Source organism: Fukomys damarensis, unplaced genomic scaffold (assembly GCF_012274545.1).
Source record: "Fukomys damarensis isolate Sample0158 unplaced genomic scaffold, DMR_v1.0_HiC HiC_scaffold_16, whole genome shotgun sequence".
Lineage (NCBI taxonomy): Eukaryota > Metazoa > Chordata > Mammalia > Rodentia > Bathyergidae > Fukomys > Fukomys damarensis.
This window is the reverse complement of record NW_022900928.1, coordinates 126757473-126781198: the sequence shown is the minus strand read 5'-3', so window position 1 is coordinate 126781198 and position 23726 is coordinate 126757473. Positions and strand designations below refer to the sequence as shown.

At 40.5% G+C, this 23726-nt stretch overlaps 1 protein-coding gene across 5 annotated transcripts in view; it reads left to right on the top strand.

Moving 5' to 3' along the window:
* Sphkap (SPHK1 interactor, AKAP domain containing) overlaps positions 1 to 12834 on the top strand; it is a 166740-nt gene extending 153906 nt beyond the window's left edge. For 2 of the 5 annotated variants that reach the window (XM_010608137.1, XM_033764667.1), the window contains exons 8-13: positions 876 to 1061; positions 1430 to 1456; positions 2917 to 3003; positions 5419 to 5471; positions 5559 to 5743; positions 12565 to 12834. In XM_010608137.1, the coding sequence (XP_010606439.1) occupies positions 876 to 1061; positions 1430 to 1456; positions 2917 to 3003; positions 5419 to 5471; positions 5559 to 5743; positions 12565 to 12708 (682 nt within the window). In that variant the 3' untranslated portion in view covers positions 12709 to 12834. The remainder of the gene's footprint in view (positions 1 to 875; positions 1062 to 1429; positions 1457 to 2916; positions 3004 to 5418; positions 5472 to 5558; positions 5744 to 12564) is intronic. The other 3 variants (XM_010608138.1, XM_010608139.1, XM_010608140.1) reach the window with 3 other exon arrangements.
* The last annotated feature ends 10892 nt before the right edge of the window (positions 12835 to 23726 follow it).

Below are 23726 nucleotides of genomic sequence, written 5' to 3'. Positions count from 1 at the left end.
AGAGGTATTTGCTGGGAAAATGATTGTGGAAAGCATCAGAACTGCGGTATTTTTCTCACCGCATGGTCTGCATATCACATTAAAATCACCAGGGGTAGTTGATTGAAATGCAGATTCCTGGGCCTCCTAGATACATGGAATCAAAATTATTGGGGAGAATTCTTTGTGTACCTTCATTTTAAACACCACTGCCCCTCAATAAGTTGTATGTAGGTATTCTAAGTTCTTTCTACGTGGTGTTCAAATCAATGGAGGTCGCCAGTAGAAGAGATGGGAAAATTGATAAAGAGTATCCTGAAAAGGTAAAGTATATCCTAGGGCACTGTATTACTCAGCTCTCCTTTCAAAACCCTGAGACAAAATACCTAACTCCTACAACTTAAATAAGGAGATACTGATTTAGCTCACAGGTTCAGACGGTTCAGTCCGTGGTCAGCTGGCTCCCAAACATCATGGTAGATGAGCACGGTGGGGCAAAGTTTTTCACTTCGAGGCAGCCGGTAGCAGAAAGAATGGGAAAAGCCAGAGAGAGAGATGAAGCCTTCAGAGGCACAGCGTCAGGGAGGCATTTTCTCTAAAGGGGCCCCTACGTTCTAATACCACACCCAAGTATGAACTCAGCCATGGACTAATCCATATTGCCGCTAGGATCCAATCACCTTCCAAAAGCCCCACCCCTAAATACATGATTTTTTGGGGGTACATCGCAGATCTAAATAATAACAGCCACCCCGAAGGAAGCTTCAGGCTAAAAGATTCCACCTGTGCCCAATGACATTTTGCTCACTATGGTGAACCAACAAGACCAGCACGGTCTCTGTGAAATGTTCCACATGATGCTTCCCCTCTTGGTAATAATATCCTGGTGTCTACAGTGACAGGCTTGATGCCAGAGACGTACCAGAAGCTGAAGTCACAACAGAAGCAAGAGCCCCCGATGAGTTTCCCAGTCTTCCCAGTAGCAGCGAGGAGAGTACAGGCAGCTGGTCCCAGCTAGCCAATGAAGAGGACAACCCAGATGACACAAGCAGCTTTCTGCAGCTCAGCGAACGATCCATGAGGTACCTGCTGTTCTTTTGATTTCCCAGGGAACGTGCTCCTCACAGAGAGGTCCAAGAAATGCATTTCATAGTTCTCTGCAAAGTCTCCCCAATAATGAGAGCAAAGAGCAAATGGAAAACACCCACTAATTCATGGTCCTTGTCTGTCATGATTCATGCTAACAATTATCTTCTTTTCCACTTATGCCTCAGATTTCCTTGAATGAAATTAAGAGGTAGTTATATTCCCTTGCTTGGAAGGCCCAGCTAATGTATTCAGTGTGCTAGCGCTAGCACTGTGATTTTTTGTTGTTGTTGTTGTTGTTAATAGAGAGCCTCTATTACACTTTGTGTGTTTCAACTTTCTCTCTGGTTCATTTGTATTTCAGATGCAACACAGGCTTGGTTTACATGAGGCAAGTGTTTTCACACTGTATTATTTTTTCACCTGACTGTTTTTCCCCTTTATCTCCCTTGTCCTCTGTGTTGTTCTTCTGGAAGAGACAGAGTTGCTTAGGAGAGATCAGATTTGGAAGGGCTTGAGCAATTAGCAGGCACAAACTAAAAGTTATTCTTCTGAGGTGGAAACTCAAAATAAAAAATCTCTCCATGTCTGTTCAAAGCATTACAGTGTATTTGCCACTGGACCAACAAGTCCACAGGATTTCCAGAGAAGCCAAATGGAAAAGGAGATGCAAAAGCCAGTGGGTGTACATAGGGATTTTTGAAAGTTTTATGTCTGGCAGCTGAGTCTGTTTACACTTAGGAATATTTCACAATGTTAAACAATTTGTTTAAAAATCCCCAAAACTGGTGGGAAATGCCACAAAATAGAGACAGAAAAGCAAACAGAACTTGAATCTTTGGCTTTGACAGCAGAAGTTTATAGGGTTAATCACCTCTGGCGCATTTTGACTCATCAGATTGCAATCTGTGAAAAGATTGAGCAAGCCACTTGAAACTTCAGACAAGAATTTAAAATTGATGGCATCTGGTGGGTATTAAAGGAATATTATTCCTTTGTATGATGCACCAGCTGTTGCCCTTCCAAAACCTTGCTTGGAAGGGACATCCTTGTGAAATAGAGAAGGTGCGAGGAGATTCAGTGAGTTTGGTAAAATCGGATACTTTCATTTCGCAAGTACAGGCAGAGCCTAAAACCTGGCTCAACCCTACTGTGTTTGAGCTAGTAAGTGCCAGCTTAGTAAGTAGATCATATGTTAGTTGTGCAATGTACAAAACTAACACAGTATATAATCCTCCTTCTCGACAGTAAATCAGGTGTTGTGTGCTGCTCCTCCTCAAAAATTGTAAGATAAAGGAGTGATAGAACTTTCACATTACACCACCTTTGTGCCTATAAATTCTTTCATCCATAGGGAAACAAGCCAGGTACATTTACTGTGAAATCCTATGGAACGTCCCTGAGAAAATTCCACTGAAAGGCAAGAGAGAACACAACTTTCTATCAAATTTCCCAGGACACAAGGAGATACGCAATTTGGTAACTCCCATCCAGCATTTTCTGGAGTTTCTCTGCAGACATGCCTGGCAAAAGGAAATCCCTTGCTGAGAAATGAATACTGTCCCTCTGATTAGATTGAGGAAGAAAAGGGAATGCTGGTCATTACTCGCTAGGTATGACCCAACACATGTGACTCAACTTCGGCAATTAAAAATTATTATTATAGTTGTTGTTATTAGCTTGAGCCTGTTAGGCTGCTTTCTTGTGTTTTTCCCAAAAACGATCAGAAATGTGTAGCCACAATGCTCTCCTGGGGACCAAAAGAAGGACCTCTTCCAAAGTGGAACTGAGTGTCAGCAGCATGGTTAGGGGTGGAGATGGGCATTAATATGTAAACTTTTGCTTTGTCAGCAATGGCAACAGTAGTGCCACTAGCAGTCTTGGCATTCTGGACCTGGACATTTATCAGGAAAGCATGCCACCTTCTCCCATGATTCAGTAAGTAGCCTCTGAGACGCAGTGATTGTGAGACCACTACTCCAATTCCATCTGGCAATCCATTCTGGTCATTCAGGTTGTACCCAACCACCGATTTCATTGTGTCTGTGCTGCTGTGGGTTCGTGTCCCTGGAGCAAGGATTCAGACCTCGAATAGCCCCTGCCCTATTAGCCCCTGTTTTCTCGTCTCAGGTATGCTCCCTATGGAATAAACATTTCACATGAGGTTTACCAAAAATTCCATCTAAATTGTACCTGCCACCCAAGGAAGATTTTTCATTAGGCTTCGCTGTAGAATATGGTCACTTCAATAGAATCAAGTGTGAGTGCCTTTCTCACTGCTGTGGACAGCTGGGATTATCACTACTACATATGTTGGTGACTCTGGTTGCCATGACAAAGATGTGTCATCCCTACCCAGTGACTCTGCTCTCCACAGTATGGGGACTTATAAAAGACCTAAGCAGAAACTACTTTGAGAAGCACAATGGATGCAACATCAAGCATAGCACAGCAGGGAAGGGCAGCATGAGGTCAGGACTGCTTCTAAAATTGGGGGTTACTCTGGAAAATTAAATGAAGTCTAGGTTTGACAACTATGACTTAACTTATTAGTTGGATATTTCTGAAACTTTAAGAAAATAAAAAAGAAGTATAGGGACTAAATTTTCATCCCAACTTGTTTTCTTGGTCATTTGTATCTAAAGTCTTTTCATTTCATCATTGAATCAGGTGTATACCTCAGTGACTGAAGGCTGCAGTGCCTCCCTTGTTGTTACACAGAGCCATTTTCACAAGCAGAGATGAACACGCACATTACCTTCTTTTTTAAGAAGAACTGAAAAAGTCTGCTTTGTGGAAAATGAATGTTTCCCCAGCAGGAAACACTTTCTTAGCTACGTTTTTCATCTTTCTCTGCTATAGATGCCTATGACTTCAGAAAAATCTATCTGCAGGGAACACAAGATCTCCACCTCCCATTCTCAGCATCCATTTTCCCAGATTAGCAGAAACTGACAACCACTTGCTTTATCACTCTCGGCACTCATGTGAGATATAGCAGAAATTCAGGACTCTTAGGGAATGGACACTTCCACAGACAACTAGTATGAAATGAAAGAATCACTGCACAGGACTCTTCAACCTCAGGGAAAGTTATCATTATCGATGTAATTCATCAACACAAAGGGATTTATCAGCCAGATATCAGTAGTAACAGAGAATATGGGAAAATCTTCTAACAAAACACATATTCTTCAAATCCTAATTACAAATTTCTAGACAGTACAAAAATATAGGCCATCTAGAGTCTCCCCAACATGGTCACTTCCTTTGCACAGTTGTGCCTTATGCTGTTATTTTTTAAGTTTCACTGAGTTCTCTCACTGTGTACAAGGAAGCTCTTAATAAGTACACATCATGCAAAAACATCTCTGATACTAAACATTATTATAGTTAATGAAATACTTCAGCTATGATTCCCTAGTTCTAAAGTACTCCTTCCCTGTTATACTTTTTCATGATGAAAGGAATAAAAAACAATAATTTCAATCCATTAAGATATTTTGCTATAGCCGGGGATTTAGCTCAGTGATTCAGTGGCCTGCCTTGCAAGCACAAGGACCCGAGTTCAATCCCCGGTACCAAAAAAAAGGATATTTTCCTATAAAATGCAAGTTCGGGCCAGGCATGGTGGTGCATGCCTGTAATCCCAGCACTTGGGAGGCTGATGCAGGAGGATAGCTGTGAGTTCGAGACCAGCCTGGGCTACATAGTGAATTCCAGGTCAGTCTCAACTACATAGTGAGGCCCTGTCTCAAAAAAAAAAAACCAAACAATAAAATTTAAAAATAAATAATTTTTAAAAATAAAATGCAAATTCTGCATATCACTGGTTTGTCTTTCAACTTCTTTCAGATTAAAAAAAATATATACATGCAAAAAATTATTTTCCTACATTAAAATGCAAACATAAGTGACTATTGTAGTATGGAAAAAAATATTGTGACAGCATGGAAACATAAGGTCCATTAAATGAGAAGTAAAATGGAAGAAAAAAGATAAATTTCTAAATCAAAACCAGTTACCCAAAATCTCCCCTTAACTGTTAGCCCTGTAAAGGTTAACAAAAGGGAGGTTGAACAGGAAAATCCATCTCTCAGGCTTTCCTACCTATATTATCCTAATTAAAACCATTCACGTTGCTTGGATTTCTCTGGTGGAGGAGTTATTTACTGCAGACCCGGAAATCCCTTGTACACTGATATTTCCCCACTCTACTTTGCTCTATGAGAATGATAAATCTAGGATGTACTTCAGAAGCTTTTAGGTCAGTGAGACCTATCACCTCATCTTCCATTTACGACTTATTCTTCCTAAACACTACCAACCATGCACTCTTGTTTTCTCCCAAAGTGAATTAGTAGAAGAAAAGGAAATTCTCAAAGGACAGTCAGAAAGAATAAAGGGTAAGCTATGTTCCCCTAATTTTGACACACGATTGCCTGGGATCTGCCATTGGAAAACAGAGTAAGGGTGTGGTTGTGTGTGTGCAGAACAAGCCTCAGGACTGCCAGGGACAGCAGCCAGCCACCAACAGAACCTGCTGGTGATCAACTTTGACCTGGAACCAGAGTGTCCTGACACTGAGCTTCGCGCCACTCTGCAGTGGATAGCAGCCTCCGAGCTCGGGATTCCCACGATCTACTTCAAGAAATCTCAAGAAAACAGAATTGAAAAGGTACCGCGCTCCACATTTGGATAGGATACCAACAAAGTTTCATGTTTTTATCACTGCTGAAAACTCACTTAACACCTAGGAGTTGGAAGCGTTTTATCTTGACTTTTCTTGACCTCCAAAGTTGGCGAGAGCCTTCAAACCTTCCGTTGGGCTGTCAGCTTAAATACAAACTTGAATCTTTGTCTCTCAATTTGCTTTAACTAGTTGATGGTGGCAAGAAAAGTAAATAGAGGAGGTGGGAATTTTTTCAAAGTTATTTTGAAAAGATACTGTTAATTTTATTTTGGTTATTTCCTTGCTCACAGCTCGGCCTATTCAAAATACTCAGTTAACAGGTGAAGGACAGGGCCTCGCTGCTGGGCAGGTCTGAACCATGGGTTGATGTATGACTGTTCCATGGGGTGGCGTGGGACAATTGTGTATGTGCCACCTGTTCTTCACACCAGTGGGATCGTATTAAAGCAAACACAGGGAAAAAGGGACCCATTCTACAATGAGGCCACCCTGCTTTTTAAAGCAAGCTGCAACATGTAATTAAAGAAAACACATATTCTCTACTAAGCAGGTTTGCAGTCGGGGAACTTTCTCATTATCATTCTCTATCTTCTAGAAATAAAGAGTTGAGGAATAGCTGCTTAACCAACATTACAATTAATAGCACTTCCATGCTAATTTCAGAGCTCTAAAAGGTACCAGTAACTGTGTTAGAATCTCAGCCTTTAAGATTAAGGAATGAACCCACCTGCCAATGTCTTCAAAGACCCTTCCCTATAATTTAAATTTATTTTTTCCTTTTAAAAGATAATAATGCTGCATTAAATAAATACATTGCCACAAATTTATCAAGTTCAAAAGACACCCCGCTCTGCAGGTCAGAGGCTCAAGTGAGTTTCTGATTTCTGCCCAGGTCTGACAAGGCACAAATTAAGAAGTCAACCTGATTGGGGTCTTGTCTGGGAAGTTCCAGAAAGAATAAGCAAACAAGCTCATCTGGGTCACTGTCCTAATTCGGCCTTCCTCATTTGTAGGACTCAGGTCGCCACCTCCTACCTGGCTGTCAAACAAGAGCCACTCTTAGCTTCTAGAATAGCCCATATTTCTTACTGTCAATCTTTCTGATGTCTTCCTTCAGCAGATAGAAACATCTCTTCTTTGAAAGGATCTGTGTGATTAGATTAGGTTGCTCTGATATTCTTTTTTTTTTTTAACTACCTCCAAGTTAACTGATGAATCCCTTTTGTCATGTAAATTTGTTTAGTAAGGACATACCATGTCATACTATTCCTGACCTCTTATTTATTTTATTCCTTGCTAGGATGAAACACCTGACACCTACAGTGTAAGGAAGGAGAGGTTTATTTTGGCTCAGAGTTTGTAGAAGTTTCAGTCCATAGTCTCCTAGCTTCAAGACAGGGTGGCATGGCAGAGGACAGCTCATGGGATATCAGACAGGAAGTAGAGAGAGCTCATGGGATGACAGACAGAAAGTAGAGGGAAGGGAGGGAGATGATAGATGCTTCCAGGTCACACCCGTCGTTACCCTTCTCCTCTGACCAGGCTTCACTTCCCAACATCATATTTCACTATGAACTCATCAGTGTGCTAACACACTGGTGAATATCACAACCCCATGATCCAATCATTTTTCAAAGCCTCACCTATAGCACATGAGGTTTTGGGGGGACAGCTACATATGAACAATAAATGAAGACCAAAAAAAAAGTCTTGGGGGCTTTTTAAGCCCCATTAAAGCCACTCTATTTTTTTCCACATTTCACCCCGAGGAGCCTCCGTGTATTTCATCATACTTGTCTCTTAACAGCCCCGTGAAAAAAGCAGGATGGACCCCATTGTCTCCTTTTTGCTCATGAGCAAACTGGGACTCTGAGATTCTGGTACATGAGGGATTCCTCTGTTAGTCATCATTGAACCAAATTCCCAATGACTACTTTCTCTATAAAATACTCCTCGGTCACTCCTTGTTAAAAAGTGTCTCTCGCGAGTTAAAAGATCCTAGGTTTACAATTAATATTTTTAGTGGGTAATTACACTCTAATTTTCAGTGCCAAAATCTAACAGTTTGAGATAAAATGTTTTTTACATAATATGTTATTTTATGTCCACAATTCAAATAGCTCCACATCTCTGCAGCACCAACCAATACAATGAGGTACTGGAAAAACAAGAGCTAATTCATTCTCCACTCTCTCCTACTTTTACTTCTCTCATCAACTAGTAGGATATAGTTTTTTTCATGCCCAAGCCCACTTGCTTGTCTGTGCAATTAAATCTAGGAGTCCTCCTATATGTGCCATGCCTTTGTTTGCAGGATGATGAGTGGGTCACTATTTTATAAACCTCCCTTCAGTTTTACCATCAAGCCTGCAAACAATGAAGTAAAACATATCATCACCTTGGCCAGGTGTGGGTGGCATCTGCCTGTAATCCCAGCACTCAGGAGGCTGAGACAGGAGGATCGCTGTGAGTTCGAGACCAGCCTGGGCTACATAGTGAGTTCCAGGTCAGTCTCAACCACATAGTGAGACCCTGTCTCAAAAAACAAAAACAAACAAACAAACAAACAAAAAATATATATATATGTGTATATCACCACTTTGACCCATCCCATGTGATACACTGTGCCATGGGGAGAGAAACACAAACATTCTCATCAGAAGAATATTCCTAAATTCATTGAAAAGTGTAAAGGAGGCTGGTTTACAACTTTTTCTCTTACAATTCCCCAAATACAAATATTAATTACATTTTAGATGGGACCTTAATGGAAGAGATTTTGTTTCAATTCATCTTTTCAAAGAAATAATCATTTTTATGCATAACTATATCATAAATCCCCATCTGGTACAAGAGTGAAGCGTGGTTCACTAACACCTAGATTACGTAAACCATGCCCTGACTAGACATATGTTTGTGCCATCTGATTTTCAATTCTAAAAGAGAATGCTTGTCACTGCTCAGAACTATTTTTCTAAGAAAATAAACGTTCCCCTAGCAATATCAAGAAATAGACTGCAACAGAAGAGAAAAATAAGGAAGAATTAGGTAGCAAGGGTTCTCATCGATAAACATAAGGAACTGCTGTGAGCTGAGTTCTCTAACAAGGACTCTCAAGCTCAGGGAATAATTGAAATACCTGATTTTCTGACCACTTACTTTAGAAACTCCCTTGGGTGTAAGATCCAGCCATCAGGGATGTACAGAGCTCTCTAGGATCCCAACATGCTGCCCAAGATAAGAAGTGTGGCGCTATAATCATAATTTCAGGAGGAATGTGGGAATCAACTCACTTGTGCTTACTGCAATCATTCTGCCGTGGAGCAAAAGACAGTGGCTGGCTTCAGAAGTCTAAGATGAATGTTTCCCAAAAATACTACAGCTTGCAGCAACTGCCATAAATTCCAATGTCTGATTTTGTAAACAATCAAATCTATTAAATGCACCTGGGAATATCAAAGTCATCTACTACATACTGTTCCTCATGTAGACAGCCAATGACAAACTGTCACAGAATATAGAATATTTCACTTTGCTCAAGAAGTGCCAACTGGCAGCTGCAGAAAAGGAACCCAATTAATGTCGATCATGAAATGGCAGGGAATGGGTTTTTATTTTTATTTTGCAATATAGTGGAAAGAAAAATTCAGATTCATCACATAGGAAAGCTGAGTAAGACAATACCAAGAAGCCACTGGCATGAACTGGCATGATGAAAACTAGGTGCTAAATAGAATGTGGTTCTAAAAACCCATAGTTATGAGCCACAAACATACTCATCTGATTTCTTTGTTATCCTACTTCATTTTTATCTAATTTTATTTTGTTTTGTTTTGTTTTTTGAGACAGCGTCTCACTATATAGTTGAGATTGACCTGGAACTCACTATGTAGCTCAGGCTGGTCTTAAACTTACAGCAATCCTCCAGCCTCAGCCTCCCAAGTTCTGGGATTACAGGCATGCACCACCACGCCTGGCTATTTTTATCTAATTTTAAAAAATAAAATATGCAACCCTCTTGTTCATTGGGTCCACACATGTTTCAAGGTCTCAATGTCTGAGATTAAGTCATCAAAGTCTCAGAGAATGCTGTTCTTATCGAGGACAGATCACTTTCTTAAAAGTTACTCTATTGAGATATCGGCTTTGTCTTAGAAATCATGAGACAGATTGTAGCCCATAGCCAGTCCACAAATTCCTGGTAGAACTGCCTCACCGCTAGGGCACTTTTACTACTTTGGGTCAGCCGTCATCACTACAGAGAGAGCCCTCTGAATGACTCCAAATAAATGAAAGGGAGTTGAAGTTTGACTTCCGGAAAGGTCTGAGCCAACAAGCTTTCTAAGAAAGGTCTAGTGAATATTGTCATCTTCCCCAGAGCTTTGATCCTTCCTGCCCCAGGCAATTACTCAGAGAAGAAAATTGGTGAAGCAATGGCCCAGTGAGCCAGAGTTTGCAGAAGAAGGACAGAAAGGAACTAGGGCTGGTGTTACTTATCTCTCTAGTCTTTGCATTGAGTGTACATTTGTAAGACACATAAGGGGAAAGGGTGTATCATAAGGGGATGATCTTCACTGAAGGTCACTGTTCGGGGAGATCGTGAGAGAGAACTAAGTGACAATGTATAAACCTTTCTCAGTGAGTCCTCAGAACTGGATGTCCAGGTCTTCTTCATCAGGAACACCTGCTTCCCAGATTTGCAGTTGCCTGAATAAAGGCCAGTAAATTGAATCATGCAAAGATGCCATCTCTGTAAGTCACTAACAACCACTTGAAATGTCCCCTGCCTAAAAGAACTGCAGTGTAAGCAAAGCTTTCAAGGAAAGGGTTTGCATCTGCTCCTAAAATGTCAGGAATCAGACAAGATGCCCACGAGGACAAGGGGCAGTCCCAGCCAGCTAGTGGTTTCTCTGAAATTCTAACATAAAATGATTGAGCCAAATGAGCTGACTCTCCATTTATGACGTAGTGAGAAGTAAAAAGAGGTGAAGAGCATCTCACTTCCAGAATGCACCCTCCAGCTCTCAGCCACTGTCATAGGAGAATTGCCCCATGACCAGCTTTTGCTATGGTCCTGACACACTGCCAGGATCCCACTTCCGGCTCTGTTCAGCCATTTCCTCTATTCATAACCTCTGAGAATTTTCCTGGAGTACTTTATCAGTAGACAATGATTGAGCGAGCATCCTATAGCTATGCAAGTTTATGTTTTAATTACATATGTGCAAATACATTATGTAAAATTTAAGAATGAATACTTAGCTCAAGTTTTCCCTCAACAATTCAGATGCCCATCCTTATTTTCTTGAGAGCTTTGAATGTATTTGACTCGCACTGGTCATCCATCTCTTCAGTCATCCTGCAAGCATCCACTTTCTAGAGGCAAGCACAAGATACAAAAGGATGGATAAGATACTACTATCTATAATATGGTAGCCATCTGCTTCCCATCTGTCTCCCTCTCACATCGCAGAACTCTTTATGACAGCGGTTTTGTCTCCAGGTATTAAAAATAGGTATTCCATTTCCAGCCTAGAAAAGTACTTTATTTTGATTACACCAATACAATACAAGTGAGTACAGTAAAGCCCTGGTTTTTGTAACTGTTTCAATATTGGATGCTGTCACAGCTGAGAGAAAGAATATAAGTAATAGTGGCTCTCCATGAGACAACTTCTCAGTAGCTGAAATGAATTAATAACTCCAAATTAAAAGAAAAACTAGCAAACTTCTTGCTGATCTCTGAAGTATGAATAAATGCAAAGTGTAAAATAAAAAAAATTCCTAAAAAGAAACATCAAAAAATATAACTGATCTGCAATCCTCATCTTTTTAACAAGTAGATATTTCTCTCTGAAAAATGATATTAGACTCTCAGTTCATCATTTCTCTTTGTGCATCAAATAAATATCAGTGCCATCCTCTCCTCCTACAAAATACAGAAGGGTGCCATAGCACAAGGCCACTGGACTGGAGTATTAGACATACATGGCTCCATCACCAACTTTGTATCTCAACAGCCCAGTCTTTCACATCACAATGTCTGCTTTGCTGGTATTCAGAACTGGATGAGGTTACATATGCTAAATTGTGTTCTGCAGCTTTTGGCTCTTAATGTTACTTTCCTTAAAAAGCCTCTGACTAAAAAGTTTAAGAAATCTGCATGTTGGATTTTATTGTACAGTTTCATGGACAGAACTGCCAGCAGTGATTTCCCCATCTTCTGTTTCTCTAAGCCTCCAATTCACTTGGAATCTAGAACTTTGCCTTTAGGTTGTGGTCCGCTGAAGCTCATACTGATAACCAGGTAACAAGGGCATTTCCTGAGTCTTTCCTTTCCCTGTCCTTTGGAAAACTCTCCTGATGCTTGATCAAAGCAAGCAGGGAGGAGAGGTGCTGCTCAAGATTAAATGACTTGACCTGAAATTTTAGCACTTAATTTATTTGACCTAAATGTGCACGTCCAAGGAGAAATTATCTGTCTTAGAAGAGATGTGCGTATAGCCCTATTCCAGGGTATTTAAGCCAGAGATGAGTAGGCTCCATGATATACTAAATATGTAAAATATTCACTCAAAAAATAATTAGTTTTATCACACCTACTCACCTCCCATGAAGGAAAACTCCATGAGAAAAACAGTTCCATTGAATGAGCGCTCAAAATAAATGTCTAAAAAATAAATAGATTGTCCTGGAAAATGGTAAGTGAGACTAGAGATACTCACACATCAACTAGAAAGCCACTTGAATGACAAGCCTTAGAGAACACTGTAATTTGAGGGCACTAACTCTGTGTTTCGTTCTAGTTTCTAGATGTCGTTCAACTGGTCCACCGGAAGTCCTGGAAGGTGGGGGATATCTTTCACGCAGTCGTCCAGTACTGCAAAATGCATGAGGAGCAGAAAGAGGGAATTCCAAGTCTCTTCGACTGGCTCCTGGAACTGGGATAAGGCAGTCTGGCCCTGAGGAGCATTTCTTTCCTTTATCCTAGCTTAGAAAGTAGTGGTTTGCTCAATGCTCTGAACTTTGTCAGTATATCATGTCATTTTAGCAGAGCTATAAAAAAATGTACTGCTCAAGTCCAATGTACATGGAGTAATGTGAGAGAAACCAAACTATAGGTCTGCACAAATCAGTATAACACGTGGGTATGTTCAAAAGAGTGAGAATTGGAGTGGCTGGCAAAAGAGACACTTCAGTGGGGGCCCAAATTAGAAAGCATATAATAGTCCCATGCCCCAGGAAAGCTGGACTCGTGTATGTTTAAATATAAAGTGATATGAGATGTCTCCAGTTTTCTGAATCAACTGGACGTAATTTCACGGGGTAAAATAGTTTTATAAACTACTCTATAACTTTTATTGCACTGCAAGCCCAGAGAAACACTAAGGATATGGATAAGAAACTTCCAGGTCTTTATACAAAAGATTTCCACCTTCCAACCAGGATCAGGGGAGAAGAAGAGACATGCAGTAGGTGTATCTGTGTCCTCTCCCAAGTGATTTCATTCATTTTCTGCAATCCGTGGGTAAATACTCCACTACTTCCCAACAACCTCTGGGCTCCTAGTTCATCAGAAAACTAACAGCACTCACCTGAGAGAGAGGAGAGCGAAGGTTTCCTTGTTTCCATGAAAATATCACCTGGGTAAAATGATTACAGAATTCGTAGCATATGGGAAAGCTTTCTTACTAAAAAAATAAAAAGGTTTTTCTTGAGATTAAAGTCTGCTTACGTACTGGAATATATAAAACAAACATTCATTTTATTTCGCTTATAAATTATGGAGAGACTATTATCTTAAATAATATATTGAGTTATCTTAGATGTTCATAAACCATGAGGAGATTGTTTGCTAGAGTTGTGCACTGACACTGAGCCTAGTGGTTTGTTGTAATGAAAGTGGTGACACCCACAAGCCTGACATGCTACTTTGATGGCCTTTATAGTGATAAACACGAGGTAAAAACCCTGTGCTTGACATAAAAAGTCAGAATGACAGACTTTCTCACTCGATGCTATTCTCACTGGGCTTGGGGAATAAAAAGACTATTACATTTAAAATATTTTAGTGACAGAGATTTACTCTTTTGGAAAATAAAAATATGTAGCATCTCCCTGGTAAGTTTTCCTTCCTTCCAACTAAATGATCAAAGAGGTGTTTACTAAGGATTTTCTGAAATACTATGATTTTGCACTATTTTCAAAGATTGCTAAGATATTTTAAATGTAAACAAGGCCCCACACTATTAATGTTGGCCTTGCTTAATCATCCACATTTTCAAATGCCAAGAAAGCTTTCCTATAAGCCATACTTTTTTTCCCTATCTACTCATGCCAGGAATCTTGTCTAGTGCTCACTGGGCATTTATTATACAAATAGTCCAAATTTAGATTATATGTTTAATTTGACACATGAACCAAATTTAAAATCTATCCATCATCTCAAACTGAAATGTGCTTCTTCGTGCTACTAAATGAAATGCATATATTTATTTTTAAACAATCTCAGACTATTGTGTGTAGAATTTTGTTGTGCTCAAATAAATGTTTACTTATCTTACAAAGCACAAATACTGTATTGTAACTGTGTGATGGAGCTATATATGTTGTACTAATGTTGCAAATAAATCAATAAATTCCTGTTGCCAAATTGTTGATCATTTTTCCCTAAAATTTTTAAGCACTACATAGAAAAAAATTACCCATGGTGTGGTTAGATAAATGTAGATGTATTCCTTAGGTAAGTTTTGCTGACTTGCTTTTAATTTTTTAATAAGTAAATATTTGATGATGTCTGTTAGAAACAGTAACATTCATATAAATTGTTGTTTCTTACCTTTGGCACCATTCATGTTTGAGGCCAGGTAATTTCTTGCTGCAGAGGATTATCTTGTGCATTGTAGAATGTTCAGCAGCATCCCCAACCTACCCACTAGACGCCAATGATTCTGTCTTTCTAGTTGTAACAACCAAAAATATCTCCCAGCATTGCCAAATGACCTCTGGGGTTAAAAAACTCAAAACTAGTTGTGAGCTGCTGATGTAACTAATGCACTAAAGGGCCACAGCCCAAGTCTCTATGCTGTGTCAGAGTTAAAGGAGGAGTCTGTAGCCTCTAATCCAGAGAATCTCTGTAGGATTCTAAAAACTATCCAAGGCTCATGAGCTGTGGCCTTTACATTAAGTGTGGGAAACAGGAAAAATGCACAAAACCAAAATGAAATCTGAAGGCCTGGTGGTGAACCAACCTAAATGTAAGTGAACTAGGATAACCTCATAAGGGTTCGAGGTGAATGTACCAATGTTCTTTGAATTTGGGGGATGTATTATTAGAATGTGTGCAAATAAAGTGTCAAATGCATGGGCATTTAACTTTATTCACTAATTTTAAAATGTGGGTATGTTTGTGTAGTGAAAAACTCTCCAGTCATCCAAGAGCACTGTCAAATAGAAACAAGTTCTAGACATTGGCAAGGAGAGACTTTATTTAAACTGATTATCACAGAGGATGGAACCTATTATTTCAGTGGAAAGCAACCATTGGTCCTTCTCCAACCATGAAATGAGCAGGTGTCTCAATGTTTAGAGGAAAGGGCATTTTCTTTTATAATAAGAAGGAAAAAGGCTAAAAAGGTTGAGATAAGAGGAAACAGGATGGATAGGGTGAACCATCAAAGTGACATGAGCAGATGGTAGATAAAGAGTGTTTCCTCGTTAGCTTATTCTCAGGAGGGTCCCCTTAAGGAAGGGCTGCATACTATATCAAGCTGAGAATAGGTCAAAGTTCAAGGGTCCAAGGAAAGGAGAGAAACCTAACATAAGATCAATGAATAAATATTTTGTTCCAGTTGACCCGTGGGTCCAGTTTGGCTAATCATTCATGAGACAAATAACAGGAATTAGGAGGGTCAATGTTTGTCTGGCCTTATCGGAGGTAAATCAAGGCGAGGGGTATCTGTGACTTAGCTCAGTCTTACAGGTTTTATTTTTTACAATAAACTATGTTCTAGAACACAGATGTTTGGAAGAATTTCTCTAATCATGGCCATTTACCAGCATTGAAAGACTTAGGTATGCAAATTGTATCAAGACTCAATAAATGGTGCTGATGAAACAGTTATCCTTGATGTCTTCGTGGGGCCCAGTGTCTTTCTTCCACAGAATGTGTACTTATCCTGCATTTAATAAACACTCTTTTGGTAAGTACTAGATCTCGGAGTCCATGCTAGACAATTGGAATGAAGATGCGAATCATGCTCCATCTGGCACCTAGGAGCTCACAGACTACAGGGGAAATAGACACATCAAACCTAATAAAGGAATAGAATGATTGTTACCACACAATGCTCCCTGGTCTGGCAAAGGAACAAGTGGGAAAGGAGAATTCATTGCTGCCTGGTGACATTAGGTGCCATTGCCAAGGAGAAGGCATTTGAGTTCAGCTTTTAGAGTTCTGAGGGAGTCATTTAAATAAGTGGGGGCCCTAAAGAACTGAAGACATTCAAGACAAAAGTGTGACCACGAGCCATGATCTGGAAATGCAGTCTGAGACACAGCTGGAGGTTTGATTCAGTTCTAATGTAGGTATAAGGAAGGTGTTACCTTTAAAGCTGAAATTAAAGACATTTTATCTTAAGAGGGTTTCTATGTCTATCACAGGATTCAAAACGCATTTCTCCATCATGAATCCTTTCAAAATATATGCAAAGTGAGCTGTGCAGGAAGAGAAATAATATGTGAATTCACATGTGACCCACTGAGTTAGAGCTCACGCTGGAATGATATGGTGAAAGATTACTTTGTTCATAGGCAAAGGGATCCCCACAGCTGTCTGATATGTTTGCCTCAGAATGTACTACGTTTGGGGATGCCTACACCCAGCCTTAGGCTCAGTGATACACTGCCAGGAACAACACGACCCGGAAACCACAGATTCCCAGTTGCAATTCAGTGCAGCGAAGGGATGAATTCAGCTCAGGAAAGGAAAAAAGGCACAAAGGACAACGGCCAGGAGAAATGCATGCAAGCTTCCAGCGCTCCATCCTGGTGGGTTAGTTGCACAGGACTCCTATAGGTCTCTAGGAAGGATATGTCTCTCTCTCTCTCTCTCTCTCTCTCTCTCTCTCTCTCTGTGTGTGTGTGTGTGTGTGTGTGTGTGTGTGTGTGTGTCCAAACAACAACATGCAGCACAGATAAAGTAGGAGGAAGGATTTTCTTCTCACAGAGGACTGAAGATTGAACCTTTACTTGTTGAGATGAACTAAGGTGAATGAAACTAGGAGGCCTTCCGTTTTAAGTGCATCAAACTCTTCCCTGTGCTCCTGAGTGGCATTGTATAGGTTACTCTTACCTTCTGTTTCAAGAAATAGAATGACTATTTTCAACCTAGAACATTTTCAGCAATGAAGGCAGTGGGCTACATGCTAACCTTTTATGAAATCCATAGAAATGTCCCCAAACCCCCACTCAGTCAGATCAGTTATTTCCTTCTTCCTTCATTTCTTACAGCCAACCTGATTTTAAGATGTGTGTGCAGGAATATAATAGAAAAAGCAGTAACATTTGGTACCAATTGTGGGTTTCTGAAACTTAGTGGTTTTTTTAAATATTAAAGTTCACAAATAAGGTGATGAGATATGGGATCGATTCCAACAGAACAGGATACACATCGGTGATTGGCAGAGAGGAACAAAAAGATGAGGCCAAGGTGGGGGGCAAAACAATTGTATGGACTTTGATGCTTCTAGAAACTGAATATTAGGTAAAACTTACTATGAAAGAGAGATCAGGGCCGGGGATTTGGCTCAGTGGTTCCGGTGCCTGTTTTGAAAGCCCAAGGACCCAGGACCAAAAAAAAAAAAAAAAAAAAAAAAAAAAAAAAAAAAAAAAAAAAGACAGAGAGAGAGATCAGCAGTTTGCTTTCTCCATACCTAGGGCGAAATACAAATCAAATTTTGAACTATTTTGCCCCAGGAGATGAAGAAAAATATAGCCATAATTCTGTACATTTTTCGTGTTGTGAGCTTTTTTAAAAACCTGAGGAAAGCAGCTCACACAGTACGTTAAATTTAGGAGTGTGCCGTGTTTGTGTCTTTTTCAGAAGGCAGCTCGAGTTTCTATAAAGCAGGATGCCAGTCTTCTTCCTTTCCTTTCATTTGCCAGATGCCTCTCTCCTGCCCACCCTCGCACCCATACAGGCTCCACATATGTGTGTTTAAAGAGCCCACCCTCTCAGAAGAGAACACGTCAAGGCAGTCAGGATGCCAACCAAAAGGAAGACTATGTTAAAAGGATTTTTTTTTTTTTTGTATAGAGCATGTTCAAAGGACAAAAGGGAAGGAGGGAGGGAGGAACAGAGGAACAAAGGAAGGAAGAGGGGGGCAAAGAAGGGAAAGAAAGAAATAAGAATAGCTTTTCAAAAAATACACCGAGTAAGAAATTGTAACTTACGCCCTAAACAGTCTGTCAACATCTACCTAAGTATATCTTGCCATTGTAGGGTAGGCCAGAGTGTGAGGATAATAGCCAACTTGCAGAAGAGGGAACCAAGAAAGGGAAGGGAAGCAGAACAGAATGTCTGGCATTTCAACTGGCATTGGTATTGAGCCACATATTCCAGAAATATTTATCCCACACCACGTATGCCAAGCACCTTTCCAGGTGACACAAGAAAATCCAGGCCAGTGAGAGACATAGGAGATGTTCTATAACAAAACTATGACATATAAAATAAATTAGATGAGCAAATAACACCAGGCAAAAGTGCTGGTAGACATAAAAAGCACAGTTGGGGTGAAAAAGTGATAGAAAATGTTAATTTAGATCATGCCTCACCTCCATGATTGCAAGTGCAATAGCTTTACACTTATAAAGAAATCGAGAGATATCACCGGAAATGGTCCCTGACCACTGATTTATTCATCCACCTAAGTGGGACTTGGAGTCAGAAGGTCAGAGGTAGAGGCAGCCGGGCTTCAGCCTCTGAGTAACAGGCACAGTGCCAGGGCTGAGGAGAAGATGTAGGGAGCCAACACATCCCCGTTCTTTGGGCAGTTTTCCCTCCCACCTTCTCATCTCTTAGGTGACAGATTTTGCCCACCCGAGGCTAAGAACCCAGCACACCCCTTCGTGATGTTTTCCAAGCTGCCTCCAGCTCTCACTGCTTCTTCAATGCTGTGTTCGCCTCCCTATACGAACACGCATGGCCATACTGTCATCTGAATTATAGGGCCTCATCTTTCAGAAGGGCAAGAGCATTGGGGTCGTCACTGCAACACCACGTGACAGACAAAAAAGTAGCACTGAAACATAAATTTATGCCTGGAAGAAAACGAAGTCTCTTGACTCAACAAGGAGGCGTTGGCAAGCCCTGGAGTTGAAAGTGAGAGATGTCTGCTGGTGAGCATTTGAAAAGAGTCTGGGTTTGGCCAACTTACAAACATCCTGTAAATGCAGGACAGCCTCGGTGAGAATCTCCCTTGGGTTAATTAGCCAATGACTTATTAGCGATTTTTTTTCTTGGAACTCTTTGTTCAGTCTGTGTAGCTCATTTGAATGTGGACAAAATTTTTGCATCTAATTTTGTTGATAAAGAAATGGGGATTCAGAGGTATGAGGAGAGCTCAGCAAGGCAGCAAATAGAATAACAAGAATATATTTATTTGAACACTTTCTTTAGGTGCAAGATGATATTTTATGATACTGATTTATTTAATCTCCACAATAGCTTTCTAAAGAAGGTGTTACGATCATCATTATTGCTTCCTTATTAGAAAATTAGGAACAAAAAGAAAATAAGCATTTTTGCTTGAGGTCACAGAACCAGAAAGAGGCAGAGGAAGATTTATTCCAGGAACTCTGAAGCCTAAACTCTTAACTCCTGCAGCCAGGTAGCAAATTAGCATAAACTGGAGGCAAGAGAAGTGATAAAGGTCAAAGGACAGATAACAGAGTGGGAAAGCAGCAAAGGTGAAAAACCTGTCTTTTTATTATTAGTTTAATCATACATTGCCTCAGCTATCATTTTTTCCCAGAGTAAGGAAAGAATAGTGCACACAATTCTCTGTTCCTACTTACTTGAGAGCAGTTGAGGGTGAGACAGTGAGGGGGGCGGCTGTCAGACAGGGCGGGATGGACTGTTGGAGAGCATGAGAGGACACCACACTTTTGGGTCGTTCACATAAAGTGCCTCCAAGGAAATGCTACATTCAGTCTACATGACGGGTAGAAATGCCTTTGATCTGGGCAAGCACCAGGCTGTTTCCAAACTCTTGCAACTGCAATAAAATTATCTTCTATGGCATTAAAAATGTGTTTGACTTTTCTCATAATGCTTTCAGAAGTACTTGGTAAATGTTATATTTAACTTTTAAAAAGTTACATTAAACCTACTTAACCAGTCCTACTGCGCCATTCATCTATTCAAAATGAAAATTCAGGCGGCAACCTACAGAGCGGCATTGTTCTGTGGACTGCAGAGGAAGTGAGAAGCAGCCAAATTTTCAACATGGGAAGAATGAACAAATCATAAACACACTGGGAGATGAATTTTAAATTCTGTTTTTAGCTCTGGACTCCAGGAGACAGGAAGAAAAGAGCAAAAATCAGCGGGGAGTTATTTCAAAGTAGCACATGCCAAGGTTGGTGCATCCTGGGGCTAGGAGTCACAGGAACCGTCCCCTGCAGCCCGGTGAGCAAAAGCACACAGATTTACTGGTCACCAGTTACGTGCGGGAAATGACAACCATCCCATCCCACTCTGGGCAAGGACAGGAACTGTGAGTACTGGAACTGTGAGTATCTGTGGCATGAAGCAGCCCAAAGGGAACTGGGCAACATTTCCCAGCTCCACACGGCTTGTTGTGAAGCTAAACACGGATACTATTGCATATGGTGCCCCTGGTGCAATGGAGTGTTTTGGTGACTTTTGCTGTAGCATCCTTCCTGCCTTTCCTTCTTACCTGATTTTTTTTTTCTTGTACTGGGGATTGTACCTAGGATCTTTGCACTTAGCTATGTCCCCAGCCATATATTCATTCATTTAAATCCCCAGCCATTTATTCATCCAGTTTAAATGTTGAGACAGAGTCTCACTAAGTTGCAAAATTGCCCCCAGAGGGTCTTGAACCTGCAATTCTCCTGCCGCAGCCTCTCAGAGTGCTAGAATTATAGGTACGAAGTACCACACCTAGATTTACCTGATTTTTTAAAAATAGAAATCTAGTTCCTCCACATAAGCCATGTGAGAGGAAAGAAGATGAGAGAGAAATTAGAACCTTTCCAGTTTCCAATGTGGATGCAGGCTGATTCATTCTGCCCTAGCGGAGCACTTAATTCCAAGGTAGACTGGGACCTATAGCTGCTCAACCTGAGGGGATGAGGAGAAGGGATCATACAGAAGCATAGAGAATCCCTCCCCTTCCCTTCCCTTCCCTTCCCTTCCCCTCCCCTCTCCTCTCCTCTCTTCTCTCTCTCTCAAAAGCAAACAAGAAAGCATATTTTTGCTAACCAAATGGCCACCGAATTGCTAATGTAAATGGTTTATTCAATAATTAGAATTACATGAGATGAACAGAAACATGATTAATTTTTAAGTTTCTTCAACTTCTGGGCCAGTGTGCTCTGTCAACTCTCTTTCTGCCATCCTACTATTAATCTAGTTCAGATTCATAGTTTCTGATCAGTTTCTTTACTAAAATATCCAGCCAATCTGAATCAATTTATAAACTGGCCTTTTTTGATGCAATTTAAAGCCCTTGTTTGTTTGTTTGTTTGTTTTTCTCCTGAGCACAGCTAGGCTTTTGCCTGAGGGTCTTCAAGTGGGATAAAGACAATGCTTACTTACTATTTTTTTTCTTCCTCTCCTACCTTCTCTGGTTCCATCTCCACTGGTATTGGACACTGAGAAGATGGAAGGGACATGGAAACAATGTTTTTATAAACAGGGAAGAGTGCAGGGGTTGAAGCGAAGGCTGGAGAATGGGGAAAAATGAGAACCAAGATAAGTCATGTAAAGGTACACGATCCCAATGATAAATATAACTAAAATGTACCAATAAACTTAAAGATTAAAAAAAGAAAATGGAAGGGAAGCAATAAAAATGCTTCATTATCTGAAAGTGTGATTGCAATTTATTTTAGCTGTGCTTGCTTTTCCACTTAATGAAACCCTCTTCTTGGATAGAAATCCAAACATTGGTTCTCCTGGGATATAGGGATGGATATACATGTATTTTGTAATACTCTATGGGTCCACTCCTTTAACATTCTCTGAAGTGGGGGATACAACCTCAAACTCAGCATCACCTCTTCCTCCTAAAGCTGATGATTCCTTCACAGACTTTGCCTCTCCTTCTCCCTCTCGCTCCCCCCACCAAGGACCCCTTCTTTGGTCCTAATTCACAATAAGCTGTCCAGTGAAACAGCTCAAGTGTGGTACAATGGTCAATTTTATGTCAACTTGACTGGACCATGGGATATGCAGATATTGGGTAAAGCATTACTTCTGGATGTGTCTGTAAGGGTGTTTCTAGGAGGGCTGAGCATTGGAATCAGTGAATTGAGTAAAGAAAGTAATCCTCTGTCCAATGTGGATGGACATCATCCAATCCACTGGAGACTGGAATAGAATTAAACAGTAGAAGGAGGGCAACTTCTTTTTCTTTCTTCTGGAGATGGGACATCCACTCACACACACATGTGAGAATTCCTAGTTCTTTAGCCTTCACATTCCTTGACTTACATACACCCTCAGTTCCTCTGATTCTCAGACCATAGAGCTCAGACAGAATGACTACACCCTCTTTGACACAGTCAGAATCCAGCATAGTGAAAGAGAACAAAGGAACTCCTGAGCTTTTATATCGTCACTCATTGAATGCATGATTTCTGTTCTGAAGGGATTTAAAACCAATTTTTATATAAAAAACAAACAAACAAAACAAAAACAGTGAATCTTCACTTGGGCCAATAAATGCCATAGTTAACTTAAAGCAGAACAAATTTGACCTTTATTTTGTAAAGCTTCTCAGCTGCATATGGCCACTGATGAGTTCAGTAGCTCAATGTACTGTTAGGAAGTGGGGCCTGAAATGGCTCTCCTCCTACAAGTTTTGAGTGTTGGGTATATTTTCCCTGTGACAGGAAATCTAACTAATACAGAAAATTGGGGTCACCACATTGACTGTACATGACCATGTGGTCCAGGAACCTTTGGAACTGGCTTCTGGGAGAAGTCTAGAAAAATTCAAAGACACAGGTTAGAGAATGTTTAGAATGTTGTGAGCAGTGCTTGAAGAAGAACATTGGCCAGAGCTCAAAAGACCAGAAAGTTGATAAAAATGCAGACTGTAAAGGCCAGGCTCATGAGATGCCAGTGGGGTATAAGGGTTCCATTGGCAGTTACACTAGAGGCCACGTGTATTGTACTCTGGCCAAAAATGCGTCTTCATTTTGCTTATGTCCTAAGACTGCAGAAGACTGAGGTTAAAGACGGTGGACTTTAAACTAGTGGAGGAAATCTCAAGGTGGCCTAATGTGTCATGGCATGGGTAGTTCTACCGTGGGCCAGATCTACAGTAAGGGTCAATAGCAAAAACAGTGAAAGGATGTGAAAAGTTTGCAGCTTTGCCAGAAAGGAAACATCCGCAATGTTGTAGCAAAGGAAAGTGTGGCTACCAGAAAGATTAGCATTTAAAAGAAGGCAAGTTATTTTGCATCAGAACAACAGAAATAAAAAGGCTTAAAGGTCTCAAAAATTGGCTAGACTCCCACCTTTTGCTGGCTGAAGTGGGAAAACCTGTAAACTTATCATTTGAGAAGAGAGCCTGTGAGGCCCCTGCTTGAGAAAGGCCGCCAAGAAATTGTTTCCTTAAGATTCATTTTGCTATGATCAGCTATTTAGGCACTCAGAGGCCACTGCAGCCATGTCTCAGATGGCAACAAACTCTGGCATTTTCCATTTGTT